The sequence below is a fragment of the Mya arenaria genome, chromosome 8 (assembly GCF_026914265.1).
Source record: "Mya arenaria isolate MELC-2E11 chromosome 8, ASM2691426v1".
NCBI classification, from domain to species: domain Eukaryota; kingdom Metazoa; phylum Mollusca; class Bivalvia; order Myida; family Myidae; genus Mya; species Mya arenaria.
In genome coordinates this window covers 40,868,930-40,889,683 of record NC_069129.1, presented here as the reverse complement: position 1 = coordinate 40,889,683, position 20,754 = coordinate 40,868,930, and the positions used below count along the sequence as shown (strand labels likewise).

Here is a 20,754-nt window from a genome sequence, read left to right as displayed (position 1 = left end):
AGGACATTATGGTTATTTTTCCCCAAGCTAATCCTCCGGTTAAAACTGAATAATAACAAAAATATACATACGTTTCTTCGGATGAAATAGAGTCAATGGTCTAATACATATATTTCAATAGCATGAAATTCACCTTTTATTTGTACCGGCATGTTCTGTGAATTCCTTGCTTTATATTTTGTACAAGTTTATGTAACACATTTCACTCATATGAGTATATAGAATGGGGATAAAAATACTATATATCAAAGGGGAATTATCTGGAGTTCATTCTTTCGAATGGCATTTTCAAAACAAACAAATAAGCTCAAGGTTAATTTTTCAAAACTCGGCATTTTTGCTGTCACCAAGGGAGATTACTGCGTAAGAGGTTTACAGACATAAAGGATATTTTAATAGTACCGTGTAACCTTCATCTATATCAATCGGAACACCTCGGCATGTATCTATCTCGGAGATGGCCGAGTTGTTATGATTGAGTTGGTATTTAAAATCAAAACGATAAGCAGGGCTGTTATAATTCAAGGTTTCATTATCAATTAAAGTGTAAAGTTTTATAAAACAAACTAAACTTCATATTTTATCATGCAACGTGGAAACTATTGAAAGCATTGTTCTGCAATTTATGAACTAGTCCCTAAGTTGGAATATTTTCTAAAGTAATATCAAATATAGTCAGTGTAAAGTTTTATAAAACAAACTAAACTTCATATTTTATCATGCAACGTGGAAACTATTGAAAGCATTGTTCTGCAATTTATGAACTAGTCCCTAAGTTGGAATATTTTCTAAAGTAATATCAAATATAGTCGGCGCCCTTCTGGGCGCCGACTAATAAACTATCGACGAGTATCGTTGAATGCTGTTTCACAAATTCCAGTATTTGCGGGTGATGTAAGATTTTCACATCACATGTAGATTTTCAGGTCGATTATTTGCCATTGTCATTATTATGCAGATTGGTGGGAGTTTAATGGCGAGTGATTGTTGTGTTCGATTGGTGGCGGTCTATTGATAAGACACTGAAACAGTATTTGCGCTTTTCCTCTGACATTGCAGAATATAGAAAAGAAGTTCGTATTCGCGGTCACATGACCAGCTGACTGTAGATAAACAGCACGTGGTCTACTATCCTAATAAACTAAAGTGTACACGGCACCTTGTTATTGGACCGATTTGTATGCAAGTGACAGGATAAATGATATATATTGGTACAACAGCTTGAAAATACTTAAGATGCACTCTTACTCCCAAATAAGATTTACAACAATTAATAATATTGTTTTAATATTTCAAAAACGATAAATACATGTCGAAAACAATGGTTCTTATGAAGGATGCCGTGTTTAATTTGAAAGAAATGAGCTTAAAACACAGTACTTCTACCTTATGAGACTATTTAGTAGACCACAGTAAATCTTTTAGCATTCACCAATCATGTTTGCGCTTTCTGCTATTAAATACACCGTACAATCTTGTTATCAGTAATTTATATTTTCCACAAATGAATTATTTAGTAAGTAGTTAAAGTTTAATCAGTTTAATGTGTATGTATTGATTTTGAATAAGAATGTCACTTTAGTAAGAAGATTGGCAAGATATGGCCATGAAACCGAACGAACTACATAAAAGGTCTAAGTGACACACTGGAAGTCCGAGTGGGAACGAACGATGCAAACCGAGAGAGGCTGGGCTGACCGGTTGTATTAAGTGTATAAACAAAATGTAATAACATTTTGCTAATGCTATAGTGTCCTATTGCCAACTCGTGCCGGAATAACCTGTGAAGCAGAGTGGGATAACATAGCAACTACTGTCTGCATTTAACCGATCCTATTGCCAATATTCAATGCAAAATCCGCAATACAATCCGCAATCTCCTGGCAATGAATAATACAAACACCAATTGCCAATAGCCAATACAAAATCCGCTATCTTATGGCAATGCAACGCAACGCAATCATGCAACCACCAGTTGTCAATAGTCAATGCAACATCATCATTCTCCTGGCAATGCATCGCAACGCAATCATACAACCACCAATTGCCAATAGTCAATGCAACATCAGCACTCGCCTGGCAATGCATAATGCAACCATCAATTGCAATTTCCCCCCAAAAAATTCTTTTCTATGAAATGTATTAAAGAAAACTTCAGAGCGTAATTAAAAAATCTATCCACCGGAAGTTGAGATGTACTCAAACCATGCCCCCCTTCCTCTGAATTGGTGTTTCCAGGGGTTATATTTGCACTCCTGATTGGTGGGGATTGACTCAAATGTATCTCTGCATGCCTTGCCCCACATCGTGAACAAACATGGTTAAATTTGAAGCTCGCCCACGATTATTTCGCTTTAATAAAGTTAATGTATGCATATCGTGTAGACGATCTTGTTTGACCCGTTTGATTAACCAGATCATTATTTATTTTGGACCATGATGACCTAGCTCATCCTGGCCTGTCGTAACCTGAAGTGCTTGTCATTTGATCGCCATGCAAAGCATCATTGTCTTGACGCGCCATCTCTAATGTTATACCTGTACTACTGGAGCATTTCATTGTTCAATAGATTGTATCTTCTTCTAACTAGCTTTTGGTTTGGACACAATAGAGCCATATTATGTTATTAACAGTACTGATGTACCAGGGTACTCGTTGGATCATAATCAATACTTCAAAGCTGCACTCTCACAGTTGACCGTTTTGGCAACTTTTTTTACCCGGCCCATCCGGACCTTCATTCGCTTTATTTTTATCCGAGCGTTCCTACCGCATGATCCCACACATAAAATAAGAATCAATCCTTATATTTACATTTTTTCTTTTTATTTGTTTATTTTTCTCGCTCTAAGAGTGTTTGAGAACAGGTATTTAATTACATCAAAATGGGAACAAAACGTGTAGAGCGAATGCTAATGGTAAGAACACTTGTCGCCCTTGGTGTGTTTTTTTCCTCCTCATAATGAATAGTCAATAAGAAATTTGCAGAAAAAAGTAAATAGTTAAAGATTTTTTTTAATCATTTGGTAGTCTCTGTCAAATATGTGGAGGTAATAATGAGTTTTGTTGTCATATCATTTTCATTTTAATCAAGAGAACTTTTGATACATTTTAACTCCTGTTTTGCATTTGCATGACCCATGTGAGAGGGCATAAAAAATGTGGTCATAGTGATTTAATGGATAACTTCCAGTTCAAGGTAATTATAACGTCATTATTTCATTTTTGGTTGTCTTTTAACTTTTGCAAAGATAATGCAGTGTTGTGATGTGCTAGTCTTCTCGAATTGTCCATATAAAGACGTTTGTTCGAACTCGCGAAAATAAATGACACGTTGACAGTCTCCAATCATTTCATGTATTTAAATGTAGACGAAGATATCGCCTAATTTTATCGTAGAAAGATATTCATTGACTGAATCCGATCTGCCGTGAAAAATATTATTGAAATACAAGTACAGTTCTGCCACTTTAGCTAACTCGGCCTTTAATCACACGCACTCTGTATTGTACTTTACCCATTGAATAAACTGAGTGGCTAATCCAGACCTCGCCCCCAGCACAATGCAAGCAATGCATTTTAGAGATCGGATAGACATGTTGTTATAATGGCAAGTAAAGCTGAAAAATAAGCAAAGTATAACTTATTGCGGATTTTGCATTGGCTATTGGCAATTGATGGCAATATAACTTAAAACTTACTTTTCGTAGGGTAATCCTACTCGGATTGAGAAAATGCTGACATTTAGCCCGTACATGCATTGCATACGATGCATTATATTATGCATGCCATAGACTATGTTCATTTCGATTACTGTCATGAACGATTCATGTGTACTAACGAGTTTTCTAGTGGAAACAGTGTGTTTCAGGTATAAGAAAAACATCTAAATATTCAAATGTGAACATTCTTTGAGGTTACAATTAATATCTTCTCTGAAACAAGCACATATAATGTATCAACAAAATCCATTTCCTTGTTGTTTATTACAGCTCAATGGGCCTTCTTTACGCGGATTGAAAATAGTGTTAACCGCCGGCGACCTAATCACATTTTCGTATATCCTTACTACTATTTACGAAGTCTATAGCGAAGCTTGCCGGAGATGGCCGAGTTGTTACGATTGTTGAACTATATAACACTTCGGGTGCATTCGTCACTTAGTGTGTAGCTCTTGTTTTACAATGACATTAAAGGAAGTTATATTTACTTATAATTAATGACTCTCGTTGGAACGATGTTGCACAAGAATGTGGTATTGTCTCTTGGGGAAACAAGGGTACCGGTGAAAATCTACTTGTCCGGTTTGGTGACCACAATCACGACCGAGAGTCTAACCCGTCCTCGCGGTGGTGAGAATCGAGTGCGCTTACCACTGTGATAACCTGACAACAATATATGTAATATAGTAGTATGGCAGGTGTCCTTAACAAAACAGTTTAACCGTTTGAACAACGTACGTTATAAAAGAGTGTTAGGCATGGTAACTAAGCTCGATAGGAAACCGAAGAAATTATGCTCCGAACGTGGACTGGTTTAGGGATTTGACTTGTCTTGGAACTCTTTAACTTCCCCAGACCCTTTAGTGTAAGATAAAAAACAACACACAGAATAATGTCACAGAGGGCAAGAACGCTATTTCATTGTAACACTGAACGTCAAATGGTGATACTTGCCGTTTTGTTATATACGACACATAACTATATAGTTCAGTTTCATTTAACTTTTATAATACAAGTTCAGCAGATAGAGAAACTCTTACGGCGTACTTGACTACATATTTTCGACATGATTTAAGACAATACTTATTAATCAATTGTCATTTCTAGTTGATCATTCGTTCGGTGATTTATCTTTCTCCAAGTTTCAAGTTTAATCAACTTTACTCGTGTCAAAAATACATGACAAAATGAGAATGAATAAAAAAAATATAATACAACATAACGAGGCATTACAAACATATTGAACATAATAATACTGATATTTATTCAGATTTTCCTGATTATTAATACGTTTAAGTTATTGAAACTTATTAAATCTGTTCATACAAATACACATTTTATTATGGAAGAAAACAGAGTGTTATACTCTAAACCAAATTTATTTACATTTTCTTTGGGATCGATTTTCATAATTTCTTTACATTTCAAAACATTAGGATATTGGTATAATTTTCCCTAAATAAATCTTATTCTATATTTTGTTAAATAGCTACCTTCTAGTACATAATGGAATTCATCACCAATACTGTTTTTATCACATAGTCCACATTTTCTATCATATATCAGCTTCCTACTTCAACTGATAGTCGATTATTTCTTGTTCTAAACTTTACTAAATTACATATAATTTTAGTTTTAACTAAATATTCTCCATATACCGCCGATAAATAGGTGACATATAGGGTGTAAATGTAAAACTATTCATTATGAAATGTTATTATGCTATGTACACATGTCACTATAATAAACAATTTACTTACTTACTTACTTATTCTTCACATTCAAAGCTTTCTTTAAACTTTTCGAAGCATTCTGGTAGATGAATTGATATTTATAAGGAACAAAACGACGATGTGAACAACAAAATATACATGAAAAGGGCACATATAAACAACACAATAATTAGGTACGTTTCGGCAACTAATTCGAGGAACTAAATTAAACATTTCGTTTAATTATTACAATATAGCACCTGATGATTATCATTCGACAAAAACATAAAAATGGAATTGTTTGTTTCAGTGTAAGATGCGATATAGTTCACTGTGTGAGCACTATAAGTTATATTTCACGAGTTTGCCACTCGTAAAAATGGACGTTTTCTGCTTGCTTAAACGTGAGATAATGTCTCCCGAAAAAGATTGGATCAGGGGAAACAATATAACTACGCTTTAAAGACCTTAAGTGAGTCATAACTGCCCATCCCTACAAGTAAACAACGTGTGTGCGGACAGAAGGCCACTGAGTAGGGCTTGGACAGTCCATCAATTTTTCGCAGTATTTCCGTCATCTTGCCGTCTCCCTCCGTCAGAAGCATCAAGTTTAGGCTAATCTCACCACAAACGAGCAGATGGCCAGGCCATACCTTCACCACGGACATGGGACTACGGAGCTGCTTGTCCCGGTATTCTCGCAAGACCTTCCCGTCCAGGGAAAGCTGTAGGACACTGTTAGAACCATTGTCAGACACGTATATGGTCGGCGGTGTAGAAGCTGACATTGTCAGGTAATATGGTTTTCGGAAAAGTTGTTTCCAAATTCTATTTTTAAATTTAGTAACTATCTGACCATCTATTGTCATTACTTCAATACGCGGGTTTGTTATGTAAGATACATATAATTTGTTGTTCATAAACACAATACCATGGCAATCACAGGAAACATTTATTTGCTTTCCATACGACAACTGGCATCCCTTTGAAGAAAATAGCTGGATCATTGATTTTGCTGGGAGAGTGACGGCAGCCTGGTCATCGGGGATCGCGCAGACGTCCCAAGGCCTGTCTGGCAGCTGGAGTTGAGAAGTGATCGCGCGGGTGGTAACATCCACTAGTTTGACACTGTTGTTGTAGCGGTCTGTCATGAGAAGGAGTCCAGGCGAAAGCATTGTGGAACCGGTGATGAAGCAGGAATTCCGGTCCAGTGACGTTCTGACGTAGATGTTAGCCTTTTTCTTCCATGTCACAGTAGCAAGGTCAGGAACATGGCCTGGTAAGGAAAACAAAAAACAAACTCAATGGAACAACTGTTCTAGAGGTTTTAATTGCTTACGATATAACATTAAAATACTCTCCTGTATGTTTTAGGGATAACTGGTATTAGGAAGAAACAAAAAGGCGATGATGAACATATATTCTTTAAATTGTTGTATAAATCATTTAAATCTCTTTAGACGTGTATGCGTTTTAGCAATATCAAAACAAGACATTACCTTTTTTTGACATATATGTATTTTTAACAAAAGCTATAATTTGTATGAGGGCTCTTCGTTATTCATACTTCTTTAATAACTTCTAAATTTATGTCGTTTTAAGATGGTTTCGGGACAGAATTTTTAGGCGTCGCATGCCATTTTATACATGTATTTCGATTCCACATCCTAAACTTATTTACAGGTACATGTCCAGATACTGTTGTGTTTGAAACAGAGAAAGTCACTTATCCTTAACTGATAAATCTTTATAAACCACCGGAAAACATATGCTAAATGCTTACTATGTCGTTCTTTGCTCAAATACTAATGACGTCAAGACATCCTTTTTAAATACAATTTGGTATATTTTTCTTAAAGAAGTTTATTTTTGCTTAAAATATTCATATTATAGGTGTTTAATGGCTTTAAAGCTGCATTCCACAGATTTACAGTTTTCACAACTTTTTTTTATTTTTTTTTGTCTTAGAATGGGCACATGTTTGCGTCAATATCTGCAAACCAGTGATAAATGACTGCTGACAAAAGATCAGACCGCAGATATTCATATATCCGTTCGAAAATTAATGTTTTATGTCTTAAAGCGTAGCTAACGGTTTAAGAAAAATGCATAAAACATTAATTTTGGAACTAAAATGAAAAAAAATGCGATCCAATTTTTTGTCTGCAGTCTTATATGACTGGTTTCCATGCATTTTCGCATGCATTTTCGCATATATTGGTTCGTTCCAAAACAGAAAAGTTGTCAAATAGCCAATCGGTGAGAGTGCAGCTTTAATATATATGTAGGGATAATCCTGAAACTGGTAAATGTTTTTTGAAATAATTTAAAAGTCTAGTAAATTTCTAGTTGTACTTAATCAGGAAATGATATAGCTCAGTGGAAAACGAAAAATACTAGTATTAAGACGAACAGCACCGTTTACCTCGTACATTGTTTAAGATGCAAAAAAATGGAATGATTCTCAAAAAACACTGATGATTGTAATACTATTTAAAAAGGTCACCGTGACCGTGACCCTTCGACCTACTCACCTCAAAATCAATTGGGGTCATCGGTCGGTCATGACCAACCACCCTACTAAGTTTGTGGAGCGTAGGCCAAATGTCCAGTCAGATCGTTACCAGAATACGGGAAAAGAAGCAAATTTTGAACACTAAATCTTAAGTACAAACTAAAAAAATGAGCCCGAGACCCACTCTGAAAAATCCAAAATTGCCGACAAAATCCAAAACGACCGCCATACATGTTATGACATTTTAGATATTTATAAAAATAATATATGAAAATAATTTCAGACCAATTAATTTTTTTTAAACAGTAATTGATCTTTCTTAAAAAATCATTCTGAGTAATTTAATGGAATTAAAATAAACAAGTCTTTTTTGAAATTTCAATTTGCAGACGAATAACATCAGACTCTAGATATCAATTTGACATGGTTTGATCTACCGACAGACAGACCGACATGGGGGTGGGTGGGGGAGGGGGGAATAATAAAGTAATGGTATGTATAGTTAAACAATGTATTTATTTTACTTGAAAATAAGTACATTCCCCCGTAATTGTTTTAAAGATTTAAAAACTGCTTTCGCGTCGTCAAAATCTTTCATTATTTGAAGTCATTTGAGGTGCGTCGCTATCCCTACAATGTCCTGTGTTTATAGAACTCGGTCCGTGTACTGATCTATAATAAAGTATTAAATAGTATGATATATTTTTCCCTAAGAAACTCACCCTCTATGTCAACTGTCCCAAGAGGAGTTTTCGATTCAAGCAGACGCCCTGTTTCCGGATCCCTCTTGAACCGGAACTTACGGATCTTCATCCGGCCAGCCATCTTCTCAATCTCGTCCAGAATCTTCGGTAGCTCCATCTTGACTATCCGCGCCGCCATGTACCGTTGGTGCACTGATAACTTCCCCGAATTCAGCTCTGACATCATGGCTTCAAGTTCAGCTTTCGCCGACTGACAATCAGTGTTAAGTGAATTTAGCTGACTAACGTCTTCGTCTTTCATTTTCTGCATGCTATCACGTAACTCCCTCTCACGGCAATCGAGATAGGCATTGATTTCAGCCCGGAACATTATCAGTCTTTCGATCTCATTTTTTGAATGATTTTCGACCTCGTCCAAAAGTTCCTTGACATTGGTAGTGGACCCAGATAGTAGGTCATCAGCTCGGTTAATCAATAGTCTAAGCTGTATAAATTCTTTTCCATTGACGAACTCTTTAGTCACGTCAACAATGTAGTCGAGTTTACAGCTGCTATGATCAAAAACGACACATATACCACAGCTAAGGGACCTGTGGGTCGGGCAGTAAAACTTTACCATCGCATTTGTATGGACTTTACAATACTCCGTGTCGCAGATATTGACCTGCTTGGCTGCTTGGTAGAAGGACAGCATCTTCTCTTTGGACAAAATAATGTGGTTCCTGGACACCTTGAACATCGTATGGGCCTCGATACAAGGATCACACATGTACTCCTTGCAGGTCTGACAGAAGCCATACCCTACAGCCCGTTTCCCGCCCTCTTCGCACGGCTGGCAGTAGACAGTTGTGTCTGCGGAGCCCTTGTCAAGGTCAGGATCACGTCTCTTTCCAGATACCTCCATCTGTGTTTCTTCTCCGCAGGCCTTGTCAAGGCCAGGGTCACGTCTCCTTCCAGATACCTCCATCTGTGTTTCTTCTCCGCAGCCCTTGTCAAGGTCAGGATCACGTTTCTTTCCAGATACCTCCATCTGTGTTTTTTCTCCGCAGCCTTTGTCAATGTCAGGGTCACGTCTCTTTCCGGATACCTCCATCTTTGAAGACAAATTAAATGCAAAACTTGATGCGCCTCCCTTATCGATACAAATTAAGCTAAACTTTCTGCTTTTATCAATCAAAAAATATTGAATTATACTTTACTTAACATAATGTTTAATCTATTTGAATTTAAAAGCATTAATAAAAGCTGCACTCTCACAGATTTACAACCTTTTTTTATTTTTTGTCTTGGAAAGAGCAAATATTTGCGTAAATATCTGCAAACCAATGATATAAGATTGCTGACAAAAGATCAGATCGTAGATTTTCATATTTCCGTTCGAAAATTAATGTTTTATGGCCTAACGGTTTAAGAAGAATGCATAAAACATCAATTGTAATGTAAAAAATAAGCGATCTATTTTTTGTCAGCAGGATGTCCATGGATTTTCGCAAACAGTGGCTCGTTCCAAGACAAAAAATAAAAAAGTTGTCAAAACGTTCCATCTGTGAGAGTGGAGCTTTAAAACGAAAGTAACGAAACACAGATGTTTATTGTTCATGTTTATTTAACGAAAGGTTCATATATAACGTATGATTGTTAAACATTAAAGCTAGGTATGTGTGTAGACTTTTCTATAACTTCTAGCCTACGTACCAATAAACAACAGTTAAACAAATGATATATTTACCTCAATTTCTAACGTTAAAACCAACACAGAAGTTCGCTAATTTTGTTTAAAGCACATGTTCTTAAATCTCGCTGGTAACCAACTAGAGCTATCTCAGCTGAATGTAAAATCCTCAAGGTTAACAAAGATTTACGCGCAAATCGTATTGAAATACTACTCCCAAATGTTAAAAAAATCAAACTCAGCGGTTACATGAATATATTTAGCGCACCTGATGCATATCAGTTACGGATTTTTTTGTTGGGCGAGTCAACCTTAAAGCGAACAAGCGGAAACCGACATGGAATTATACCCTTAAACTTGTTCGAAATAAAATGTTTAAGCTTAACTCTATAAATTTGTAAGTAAAACATGACTATCTGTTTTAAATAGAGTGAAATAAAAAAGATAATTTACCGTGTCAAACACTAAAAATATTAATTCGATAATATCCATTGTTTAGTAGTTGTAGAAGTAGTAGTAGTAGTAGAAGTAGTAGTAGTAGTAGTGGTGGTGGTGGTGGTGGTGGTGGTGGTGGTGGTGGTGGTGGTAGTAGTAGTAGTAGTAGTAGTAGAAGTAGTAGTAGTTGTAGTAGTAGTAGTAGTAGTAGTAGTAGTAGTAGTAGTAGTAGTAGTAGTAGTAGTAGTAGTAGTAGTAGTAGTAGTAGTAGTAGTAGTAGAAGTGGTAGTGGTAGTGGTAGCGGTAGCGGTAGTAGTAGTGGTAGTGGTAGTAGTAGTAGTAGTAGTAGTAGTAGTAGTAGTAGTAGTAGTAGTAGTAGTAGTAGTAGTGGTGATGATGATGATGATGATGATGATGATGATGATGATGATGATGATGATGATGATGATGTTGATTTTTTGTCACGCGCCCATCTCTTTTTACCGAAATTGATATGATTTAAAATCATTGGGAAGGTTGATGGGGGAATTGAAAAAGTCCGTTTCCATCTCCAAATCACGTTACGTTCGTGCTTTTCTGAAAAACCGTCATTTTAATACATGTACCTATTTAGGCATATACTAAAAATAAAGGAAACTGTTTGTTTCAGTGTAATATTGCAATTCAATGTACCTAGTTCGCAACAAAAAAAAAGAATTAAAAGGATCAAACGAGACTTATTTTGATTCAAAGCATCAACGACACCGCGAATGCTTTTGACACATGACTAGAGGGAAGCACATACAGTTCACCAGCATACCAAGTTTGAGATACCTGGATACAAACAATCTTCAGTTATTGAATGAAATTGTATTATCAGCTCAGGATCACCACAACATTGACCTTTGACCCACTGTACTCAAAGCAAAAGAATTCATTTAATGGTCATACCCTACCTATCTACCAAGTAAGTTTAAGGTCATTTAGCCTAAGCGTTCTTGAGATACTGATCGGAAACCGTGGGGACGGACGGATGGACAGACAGTACATCAGATAACTATATGCCACATTTTTGGCCGAAATCCCAAGTACTGTAATACTAACAATAATTAACTTAAGTTTTATGAGGTAAGTGCGACGCAAGCTTTGGGTGAATAAGGGACATCTATACTCTTTTAGTTTATAAGGGGTATGATAATAAAAACTGAACGGGTATTCATAAAACATCTGAAGTCATTTCTTAATTGAAGATGATTTTCTAAAATGTTCAAGGTCAAAAAAGGAATGCAGGAATGGCATTCAGATATTGAATGTTAACCGATTTTCAAGCTAAGTTCAACTCGACCTTGACCTTTTACCTACTGAACTCAAAATCATTAGAGTTCATATCATATCATTTCAGATATTATTAAGCTAATAAATCGTTTGACCAGTGAGATACTTAACCTAAGAAAATGACTTAAGTAAGGAAATAACTTCAGACGTTTTCTGAATACCACCCCAGTAGCATATATGATAACATAATTCAAAAGTAATTACAACAAGTTCAATGGAATTTATTTTCTGAAATGAGCATTTATGATCTTTAAAAAACCCTACGTGATTGTAAAATCAATTATTAGCATGAATACAATGGGCGGAATAAACAAATTGTATTGTATTGAAAAGAAGGTTAAAAGTACATCCGGACTCTTTTACTCGATTATTGAAGCATCTTGAGTTAGTTTTAAATATTTTTAATTCATGTAGTCCGAGTCCAAGTATATTTTACTTATGTAAACATATCGAAATGTATATCCAAATGACTTATCTTGACCTTTTTGACAGTTTTAACCACCAGTTTGATAAAAAAAGGGCATTTATCGCATCAACAGACATGCAATTAATCGAAAAATATTATCAAAATCTAGCGCGTACAACGCCACTAGAACTGTAATAAAGTTGTTTATGATTTTTTTTAGCAATATCATACTTTCAAATAAAACACAAATACATAATGGGATGTACAAACTTTTATGGGCCATATTTTTCCATATCACAATTTCTAATCACTTGTGAATACGATCCAATTTCAATTTTTCACATTTGACATGATGTGTTTATCCAACGCGGGGTTAACTAGAAAATTACATTTTTCACATATTTTGTCCATGCCATATAGTTCAGAAATGTTTTCATGGCCACATGATCATCATCATCATCATCATCATAATCAATACCATCATCATCATAACCATCATCATCATCATCATCAACAACAATATTATCATCATCATCATCATCATCAATATCATCAATATCATCAACATCATCATCATCATCATCATCATCATCATCATCATCATCATCGAATCATCATCATCATCATCATCATCATCATCGAAGTCGTCGTCGTCGATCTCCTCTTTCTACTCCCTCTCATCAACCGCATCATCAACCACATTATTACCCGCATCATCAACCAGTTTCAACATACAATCAAACGAATGGCAAAAATTGTTTGTATACACCTTTAGAAGAAACTGGTCTTTAAACAAAGTCTTATAAATAAGTGTTTTTTTATTTCATTTAAAACGAAATTTGACCACATTCCTCTTTTACGGATAAGAATATTTAACATATTATATTTTTGTTTTCAGAACAAAAATGGTCAAATAAAATGTACTTTCAATGTAAGTTAACATCAAATATTAGGCAGCTTCACTATTTGAATACTTTTAATGTGTTAGAATATCCTTTGCCGATAAGTATGTGACGTGTGCGAGGACAAAAGGTCGCGGTGTAGAGCCCTTGTGGTCCGATAACATAACTGAGCAATCTTGTTACTAGAGAGGGTTTCATAAGTCCATCCTTCTCTCCCAGTATTTCCACCATATTACCGTCCCTCTCTGTCAGCAACATAACGTTGTTGCTGTCCCCGCCACATACGAACAACTGTCCCGACCCAACAGCTACCACGGACATAGGACCTTTGAGCTGCTCGTTCTGGTATTCCCGCAGGACCTTCATGTCCATGGACAGCTGCAGCACGGTATTTGAATTGTAATCAGATACGTATAGGGTCGGTTGTGTGAAGGCTGACACAGTCAGGTAGTTTGGAGTCTGGAACGATGTTTGTCCCATATATGTTCGAATTGTTTTTGCAATACTACCACTAATTGTCATTACTTCAATACGTGCGTAGCGAATGAAGGAGATATATAGATGATTGTCGTAGAATGCAATACCGCGACAACCGTCAGAAACTTCGATTTTTCTATCTAATACCAATTTCCCTCCTTTTGTACTCTTTTTCAGCAGCTGAACTATAGCCTTCTCTGGGATGGTGACAGCGGCTTTGTTATCGGGGAGCACACATACGTCCCAGGGCTGGCCTGGGAGCTGCAGACGAGACCTGATGGAGTTAGCGGTGACGTCTAAAAGTTTGACACTTTGGTTGCCATTATGAGCTATAAGAATGAGACCGGGAGACATCAGGGCAGAGCCGGTGATACTGCAGAAATTCTCGCCGTATAAATTCTCGCTTGGTAACGTGCTGACTTCGATGTCCGCCTCCTTCTTCCATGCCATTGTAGAGAGGTCAGGAACATGGGCTGGAACTGAAAAACAGGTATATTTGGGTCGATTAACCGCCCAAAACTACTATAAGAACAAAACGAGATCGAGTAACACTTTTGTATGAATATTTATGTATATTCTAGGAAAGAATAAAATTTAGGCTACATTAAAATTTCATACTTTTCTAGAATATCCCACGCACAGTTGTGATGCATAAAGTATATAGTTTAACCCACTATCCATTATTCCCATGACGCCAGCTAAGTTTCAGTGATTATCATATTTATTTGGACGAGTCGAGTGTCTTTTCACGAGGTTATACTGTTTCAAATTGATATTTGGCCATGCTATATTGTCCTTGATATAAGATGCGCGATTGTTACTCCTTGCATTGGTTTTATTGAACATTTTGTGCTTCGTCGACGTTTAAAAAGAACGGTATATACTAGTCTGTTATTACATGACGTCAAACTTGCGTCTCCATTTTACGTTTCCTTTGTGCAATCGAGTTTGCAAAGTCGCTTTTCCCTGAATTTTACAGCAATAGATAAGTATACAATTCTGATATTGTCATTGAATATATAAACAATAAAGTTAACATATTTCTCTTTCTAATCGCCAAAGAATTTGGGCTTCTTCTTAAGAATGTTTGAAATATGAGACCTACCCCGTTAACAAGTACATGTATACTCATATGATATGGGCTTTATAATTGTACGTGTGTTGAACGATATCAAACTCAACCATCCCTAATATGTGACACTATATTTGATAATGATTTAGTTTTGTGGATTATTACGTTATTAATTGTCCACGAATTTACGGACCACTAAGAACATAATGGTATCGATGTATATAAAATAATTTGGGCAGTAAATGGTTAGTTACTTCGATAAAAGCTTTAATAGGTATAATTTCAATCTTGGTCGTCCATAGATTTATCCAAAATAATATACTTATCATGACAGAGAATAACTGTGATAAAGCATTTCTTATAAACGAATACGTTTACAATCAAAACCTATCCGTCAGATTGAATTTAGCATATCAAACGTTAATGAGTTGAGAATAGACACAATTAAAGTGGTCTATTACTATTTTTTCTAAATTTAGTCTTTTAATTTGAATGCGATATTAATCAAGAAACAATGGTGTTCCAGAATATTTAAAATACTGTAAATGGTGTTTGAACTAACTTTCCCTACGAAACTCTCCCGATACGTTCAGTCTTCCAAGTCCAGTGCTTGATTCGAGCAGCTGCCACGTGGCCGTATCCATACTGAACCAAATCTTGCGTGCCTTCAGCCGCCCGGCCATTTTCTCCAGCTTGCCTTCGGTCTCACGTAGCTCCTTCTTAGCTCTTCTCGTCGCCACGTACCGCTGGTTCACCGACAAATCCTCGGAAGTCATCTTCGTCCTCATGGCCTCCAACCTGGCTTTAGTCGACACAAATTCAGTCTTCAGTGCAGCCAGCAAGCTTTCATCCTCGGTCTTCACTTCTTTAATGTTGTCCAGTAACTCCTTCTCGCGGCGGTCCAGGTAATCGATGACCTTCGCCCGGATCTTTCCCAGGTTGTTGATTTCATTTTTGGATTGGATTTGGACTTTGTCATATATCTCTTTGACATGGAAAATAGACTCAGTAAGTATACATTCAAATTGATTTCTATATTGTGTCAGCCATTCAAATTCTCTACCGTCGACAAAAGATTTAGACACATCATTAATGTAGTCTACTACACAGTTGCGATGGTCTAGAACGATGCAGTCACTGCAGCCTAGGTCATCGTGGGTCGGGCAGTAAAACTTGATCATCTCCCTTGGATGGTATTTACAATATTCAGTATCGCCGATGTCTAACTGCTTGGTGGACGAGTTGAAGGCGGGCATCTCATCTTTGGACGACATAATGTGGTTCCTAGACATGCGGAACTTAGTATGGGACTCGATACATGGAGTACACATGTACTCTTCACATGTTTGACAGAAGCCCTCAGCCACGGTGCGTTTTCCGCACGGCTGACAGTAGACGGTTGTGTCAAGGTTAGGGTTCTTCTTCTTTCCGGATACCTCCATCTGTAAAAGGTTTTATTTCGAAAATATAAACACAAAGACATACATGAATACTTAGGGGGCCAGCATTAGTTTTGTAATTTGTTTGAGAAAATATGTACTATAGAGGCGGATGTGCGTTCATATTATAACATTCCGTTATAGACGGAAGTACGTTAATAGTACGTTGATTTACTTGGTTGGTAATATGGAAATTAGCAAAGCCCGAGCTCCGTGTGGATTGAAAATTTACAGTATATAAAGACCAGTGGACCCATTCAGGTTCGAGCATGCTTTTCTCTGAAATGATCTGTTGCGTCTGTGACGTCGCACGTTACAAATGGTGGCAGCGGTGTGATGTTGACAACTGCCGAATTGGAGTTGCCTTACGCACGAGTTTCCCAGGTCTCTCGGAGGGGAAAGTAATTTTTAACGGTCCGCTGTATCGGACGTGCGACCACAGTATAATATTCCGTTATAGATGGAAATACGTTCATAATACGTTGATGTACTTGGTTGGTTATATGCAAATAAGCAAAGCCCGGGTTCCGCGTGGATTGAGAATTCACTGTATATAAAGCCCAGTGGACCCCGTCAGGGTCGAGAATGCTTTTGTCTGAAGGGATCTGTTGCGTCTTAGACGTCGAACGTTACAATCCTTTACTCATGATAAAAATCTTACTTTTCTCATTAGAATACCTAGTTTTATTATTATGATAACACTTGATTTTTTTTAAATGTTTTAGCTGTACCGATGTGTTAAAAATCACTTATACGAGGGTTGTTCGTAAAGTTCGTGGACAAGTGGTAAAATGTTATTAAATTAACAAAAAAAATAATAAAATGCATATCATTTTAAATATACATTCCAATAAAAGTAAAACAATGAACAATGTATCAAAATATAAACGTTTCTGAAAGAAATTTATTTTTAAAGAAACCTAGTATAGTCGGTACGGAGCACTTTGAGGTCTTAACAAAACGCGAAACAAAAGCGCTCACTTTTAACGCAATTAAACGAGAATTTGGCGCCAAATTATGTCAACGTGTTGAATGCATATTTTATGACGTCATATCCGTATTCATCAGAAATATTGACGTCATTACTCGACATTTGAATTTTTAACGACATTATCAACAAACATAGGTAGTGAGCGTGCTCAGCCATAATCATGGATACGACGTTAAGGACGGAACAACGTTCCGTTATTAAACATTGTGCTGCAACAGGAATGACACCAACAGCAACCCTGAAGTTTATGGAGCGTGGTTCTGCGAAATGTTGCAGAAGTCTTGTGTTTAAATGGCATAAGCGATTCAGAGACGGTGAAATCAGCGTGGATGATTCTCCAAGAACGGGCCGGCCATCTAGGACTGAACGCGACATAGCATGGGTCCGAGATATTTTACAAACTGATCGCAGAAAAACCATTCGGGAAATAAGTGATATCACTGGAATTTGTGCAAACGTTGTTTATCGGACCATAACACAGGACCTAGGTATGCGGAAAGTTTGTGCGCGATGGGTGCCCCGGCTACTTAACGATGAGCAGAAAGAAAAAAGAATCAGCGTTTCAAGTGCCTTTTTGGACCGTTTTCAACGCCAGGGTGATGCCTTCCTGAGACGTATAGTGACAATGGACGAGACCTGGCTTTATTTATATGAACCCGAATCCAAACAGCAATCCATGGTATAGAAACACCCGACCTCACCACCACCAAAGAAGGCGAAAGTCTGCAAGTCTGCTAAGAAATTCATGTATATTTTCTTCATGGATTCTGAAGGTATGATCCTACAGCACCAGGTACCGGAAGGGAAAACTGTCAATGCCGCGTATTATCAGAAGGTATTTAAAGATTTTATTTTTTTAAACCAATTTATATCTAATTAAATAGATTAAATAAAAAAGAGTTTTAAACAACATTTCACAATTAATCATTTAACAAGGAACGGATCATTACCCGCACGAAAACGTGTCCTACGGTTTCACATTAATTTGTTTATTTTCAGGTAATACGCAGGGACTTCTTAAACGCCTACCGGAAGAAGCGGCCTCAGGCGAATATCGATGATATCATATATCACCAGGACAACGCACCTTCACACAGAGCGGCCGATACACTGCTGACTATTGATTTCCTTGGCTTTGAACGTTTGGAGCAAGCGCCCTATAGTCCCGATTGCGCCCCCATGGACTTTCTTGTTTTTCCACGACTTAAGGGGGATTTACGTGGACAACGATTCACTGATATGAAGGAACTCGCCCTGGTCGTACGATCTACAGTTGCTTCATATGACAAATCATGGTACCGTGACATTTACAAGAAATGGGTAGATCGTCACAACAAGTGCATGAACTGCATGGGAGAATATTTTGAAAAAATGTAACGTGACGTTAAATGTTGGCGTTTTTTACGTCAAAGTGCTCCGTGGCTGTGATAGGGTGTACTGTAAAGCCGCTGTAAAACTGTTTATGTTCTATGTATTTTGACACGTGTTAGTGTTTCAAGTGCGGAATTAAATGTATTTTTTGACTGTATCATTATATTTTCTCTATCTAAACATACTAATAATATTTAAATGTTGTCCACGAACTTTACGTACAGCCCTCGTATACTAAAATCATTACCGTTTTTAGGATGTAAAGCAAATACACTCACACTTCACCGCTCTAGGGGTGTATCCTCCCCTTACTAGTAAGCGGTATTAAGTACTTTCAACGATTACTCGGTGGTAGTAAGCGGTACGTAGAAATTAAAAACAATTGCAGTATGCGGTAAAAGTATTTGTAACGTAGGAATCAGGTACAAACTGAAGGAGTATTCGGCACACAAGGAGGACGGGGTTAAACCTTCACTCTCGATCAATACCATAAAAGACTACAGCCAACTTTGCCATAGCATGTATTCGTTTGAGTTTTATTAAATTGCACTCATGATTTAAATAATCCTAATCATGTACTTACTCAATGAGTATCTACAAAGTATATACTATGATCTAGACTTGTATCATCTCTTGTCACTGTTAAGGCCAGTTTTAAAAGTTGTCATTATATATATAAGACATATCAATTACAGCTGAACGAATTTGTGTCAAACCTTAAGTTGATCTGTTTGAGTCTCCTGTGTTCTTCAGCTGAATATCCGCAATAACACTTTAGTTGGGAGGAGAAGAATATCCGTATCTAAGTTGAATATATAACACGTACATATAGGTGTGCTAAAAAACGAATTGTATATTTACCCCAAGTTTTGAAAAATAAAACCAACAAGGAAGTAAATGAACTTTATCCAAAGCACATGGTCTTACCGTTGTCAAATCTGTTAAAAAATGGCCGCGGTATTCCGATTGATTTTTACGTATATTGATTGAAGGTTATACAAATATTTTTTACCATACCTGAATGCAACTCTTATTTATATATTAAAGCGTTATATTTAAAAACATAAACTAGAACATCAAACACTTTAAGCGCACATGACACATTTATCGACGGTCGTTTCATTCCGTGTGCCAGTCTTGAATGCTTTCCTTTTGCAGCGCTCTTATGATACGATTTATGGTAATTGTCTATTTCAGAAACCCTACCGTTTTGTTTTTGTTTTTCATGAATCTTCATTTTTTTACGTTCTTATATAATTTTGAATAAATGACGTTAAAAGTCACGATTTTACATTTTATTAAACGTTGAGGCAGTTTGGACCAATGGGTTTCCAAAGTATTTTCTAGAAATTCCTTCTTTACCCTGTTATAGCCATACATTGGTATAAAGCTCAAATTTTGAACTGCCCAAAATTTCAGCCTTGGAAAAATTATATGTCACATGCGACGCCATGTTAAAATTTGAGTCCTAAACATACACACAAATTCTGACCCCAAGGTTCATTTTTCAACGGATGATGGATGAATTTTTAACGTTGAAAATTGTCCGTAAATTAATGACCTTTCGTTGCTTTAAAAGTTGTCCCTCGTTGAAAAATCAAGAGTTCATATCTCGCTATCAGAATAGCTACACCAATCTTTTTAAGATCTAAATAACGCCAATATTTGCGTTCCACCCCAACTTTAGTCGGGTCATATTTTAAAGTTAAAAACATTGTAAATGTTGAAAGAACTATGTTCATTCTAAGGCAAGGGCCGAAACTCTGCTGAAATTGGTCAGAGGAAAACTGTTAATGCTTTTATATCTTAATTGCATCTTGATTAAGAATTCGGTAAAGTTTTGTTGCTGTATGATACTTTTACATATAGAAGAAGCCCTGTTTTGTTGTTGCTGTTGTTTTTGTTACAGTTTTTATTGTTGTTGTTTTGCTGTGCATAGCTAAAGAAATAATACATATCCCTTTGTTTAATTGAATAATCAGTATATACCCATGACCTGAAACATTGAGGGTGTGTATTAT

At 36.6% G+C, this 20,754-nt stretch overlaps 2 protein-coding genes across 3 annotated transcripts; both read right to left on the bottom strand.

The window, feature by feature from the left end:
- Positions 1 to 4,861: 4,861 nt before the first annotated feature.
- LOC128243603 (uncharacterized) lies at positions 4,862 to 10,517 on the bottom strand. Its single transcript, XM_052961472.1, has 3 exons — positions 10,384 to 10,517; positions 8,673 to 9,747; positions 4,862 to 6,711 (listed from the first exon to the last, which is right to left on the bottom strand). Exons 2-3 carry the CDS (start codon positions 9,745 to 9,747, stop codon positions 5,888 to 5,890), a joined length of 1,899 nt encoding a protein of 632 aa, XP_052817432.1. The 5' UTR covers positions 10,384 to 10,517; the 3' UTR covers positions 4,862 to 5,887.
- A 1,834-nt stretch (positions 10,518 to 12,351) lies between these two features.
- Positions 12,352 to 19,802, bottom strand: LOC128243674 (uncharacterized). Of its 2 annotated transcripts, XM_052961570.1 has the most exons (4): positions 19,751 to 19,802; positions 19,450 to 19,535; positions 15,495 to 16,374; positions 12,352 to 14,339 (listed from the first exon to the last, which is right to left on the bottom strand). In XM_052961570.1, the coding sequence occupies exons 3-4, from the start codon at positions 16,372 to 16,374 to the stop codon at positions 13,444 to 13,446; spliced, it is 1,776 nt and encodes a 591-aa protein (XP_052817530.1). In that variant the 5' UTR covers positions 19,450 to 19,535; positions 19,751 to 19,802; the 3' UTR covers positions 12,352 to 13,443. The 2 variants fall into 2 exon arrangements, with proteins under 2 accessions (XP_052817530.1, XP_052817531.1); XM_052961571.1 differs by lacking the exons at positions 19,450 to 19,535; positions 19,751 to 19,802 and adding an exon at positions 19,595 to 19,640.
- Between the last annotated feature and the right edge of the window lie 952 nt (positions 19,803 to 20,754).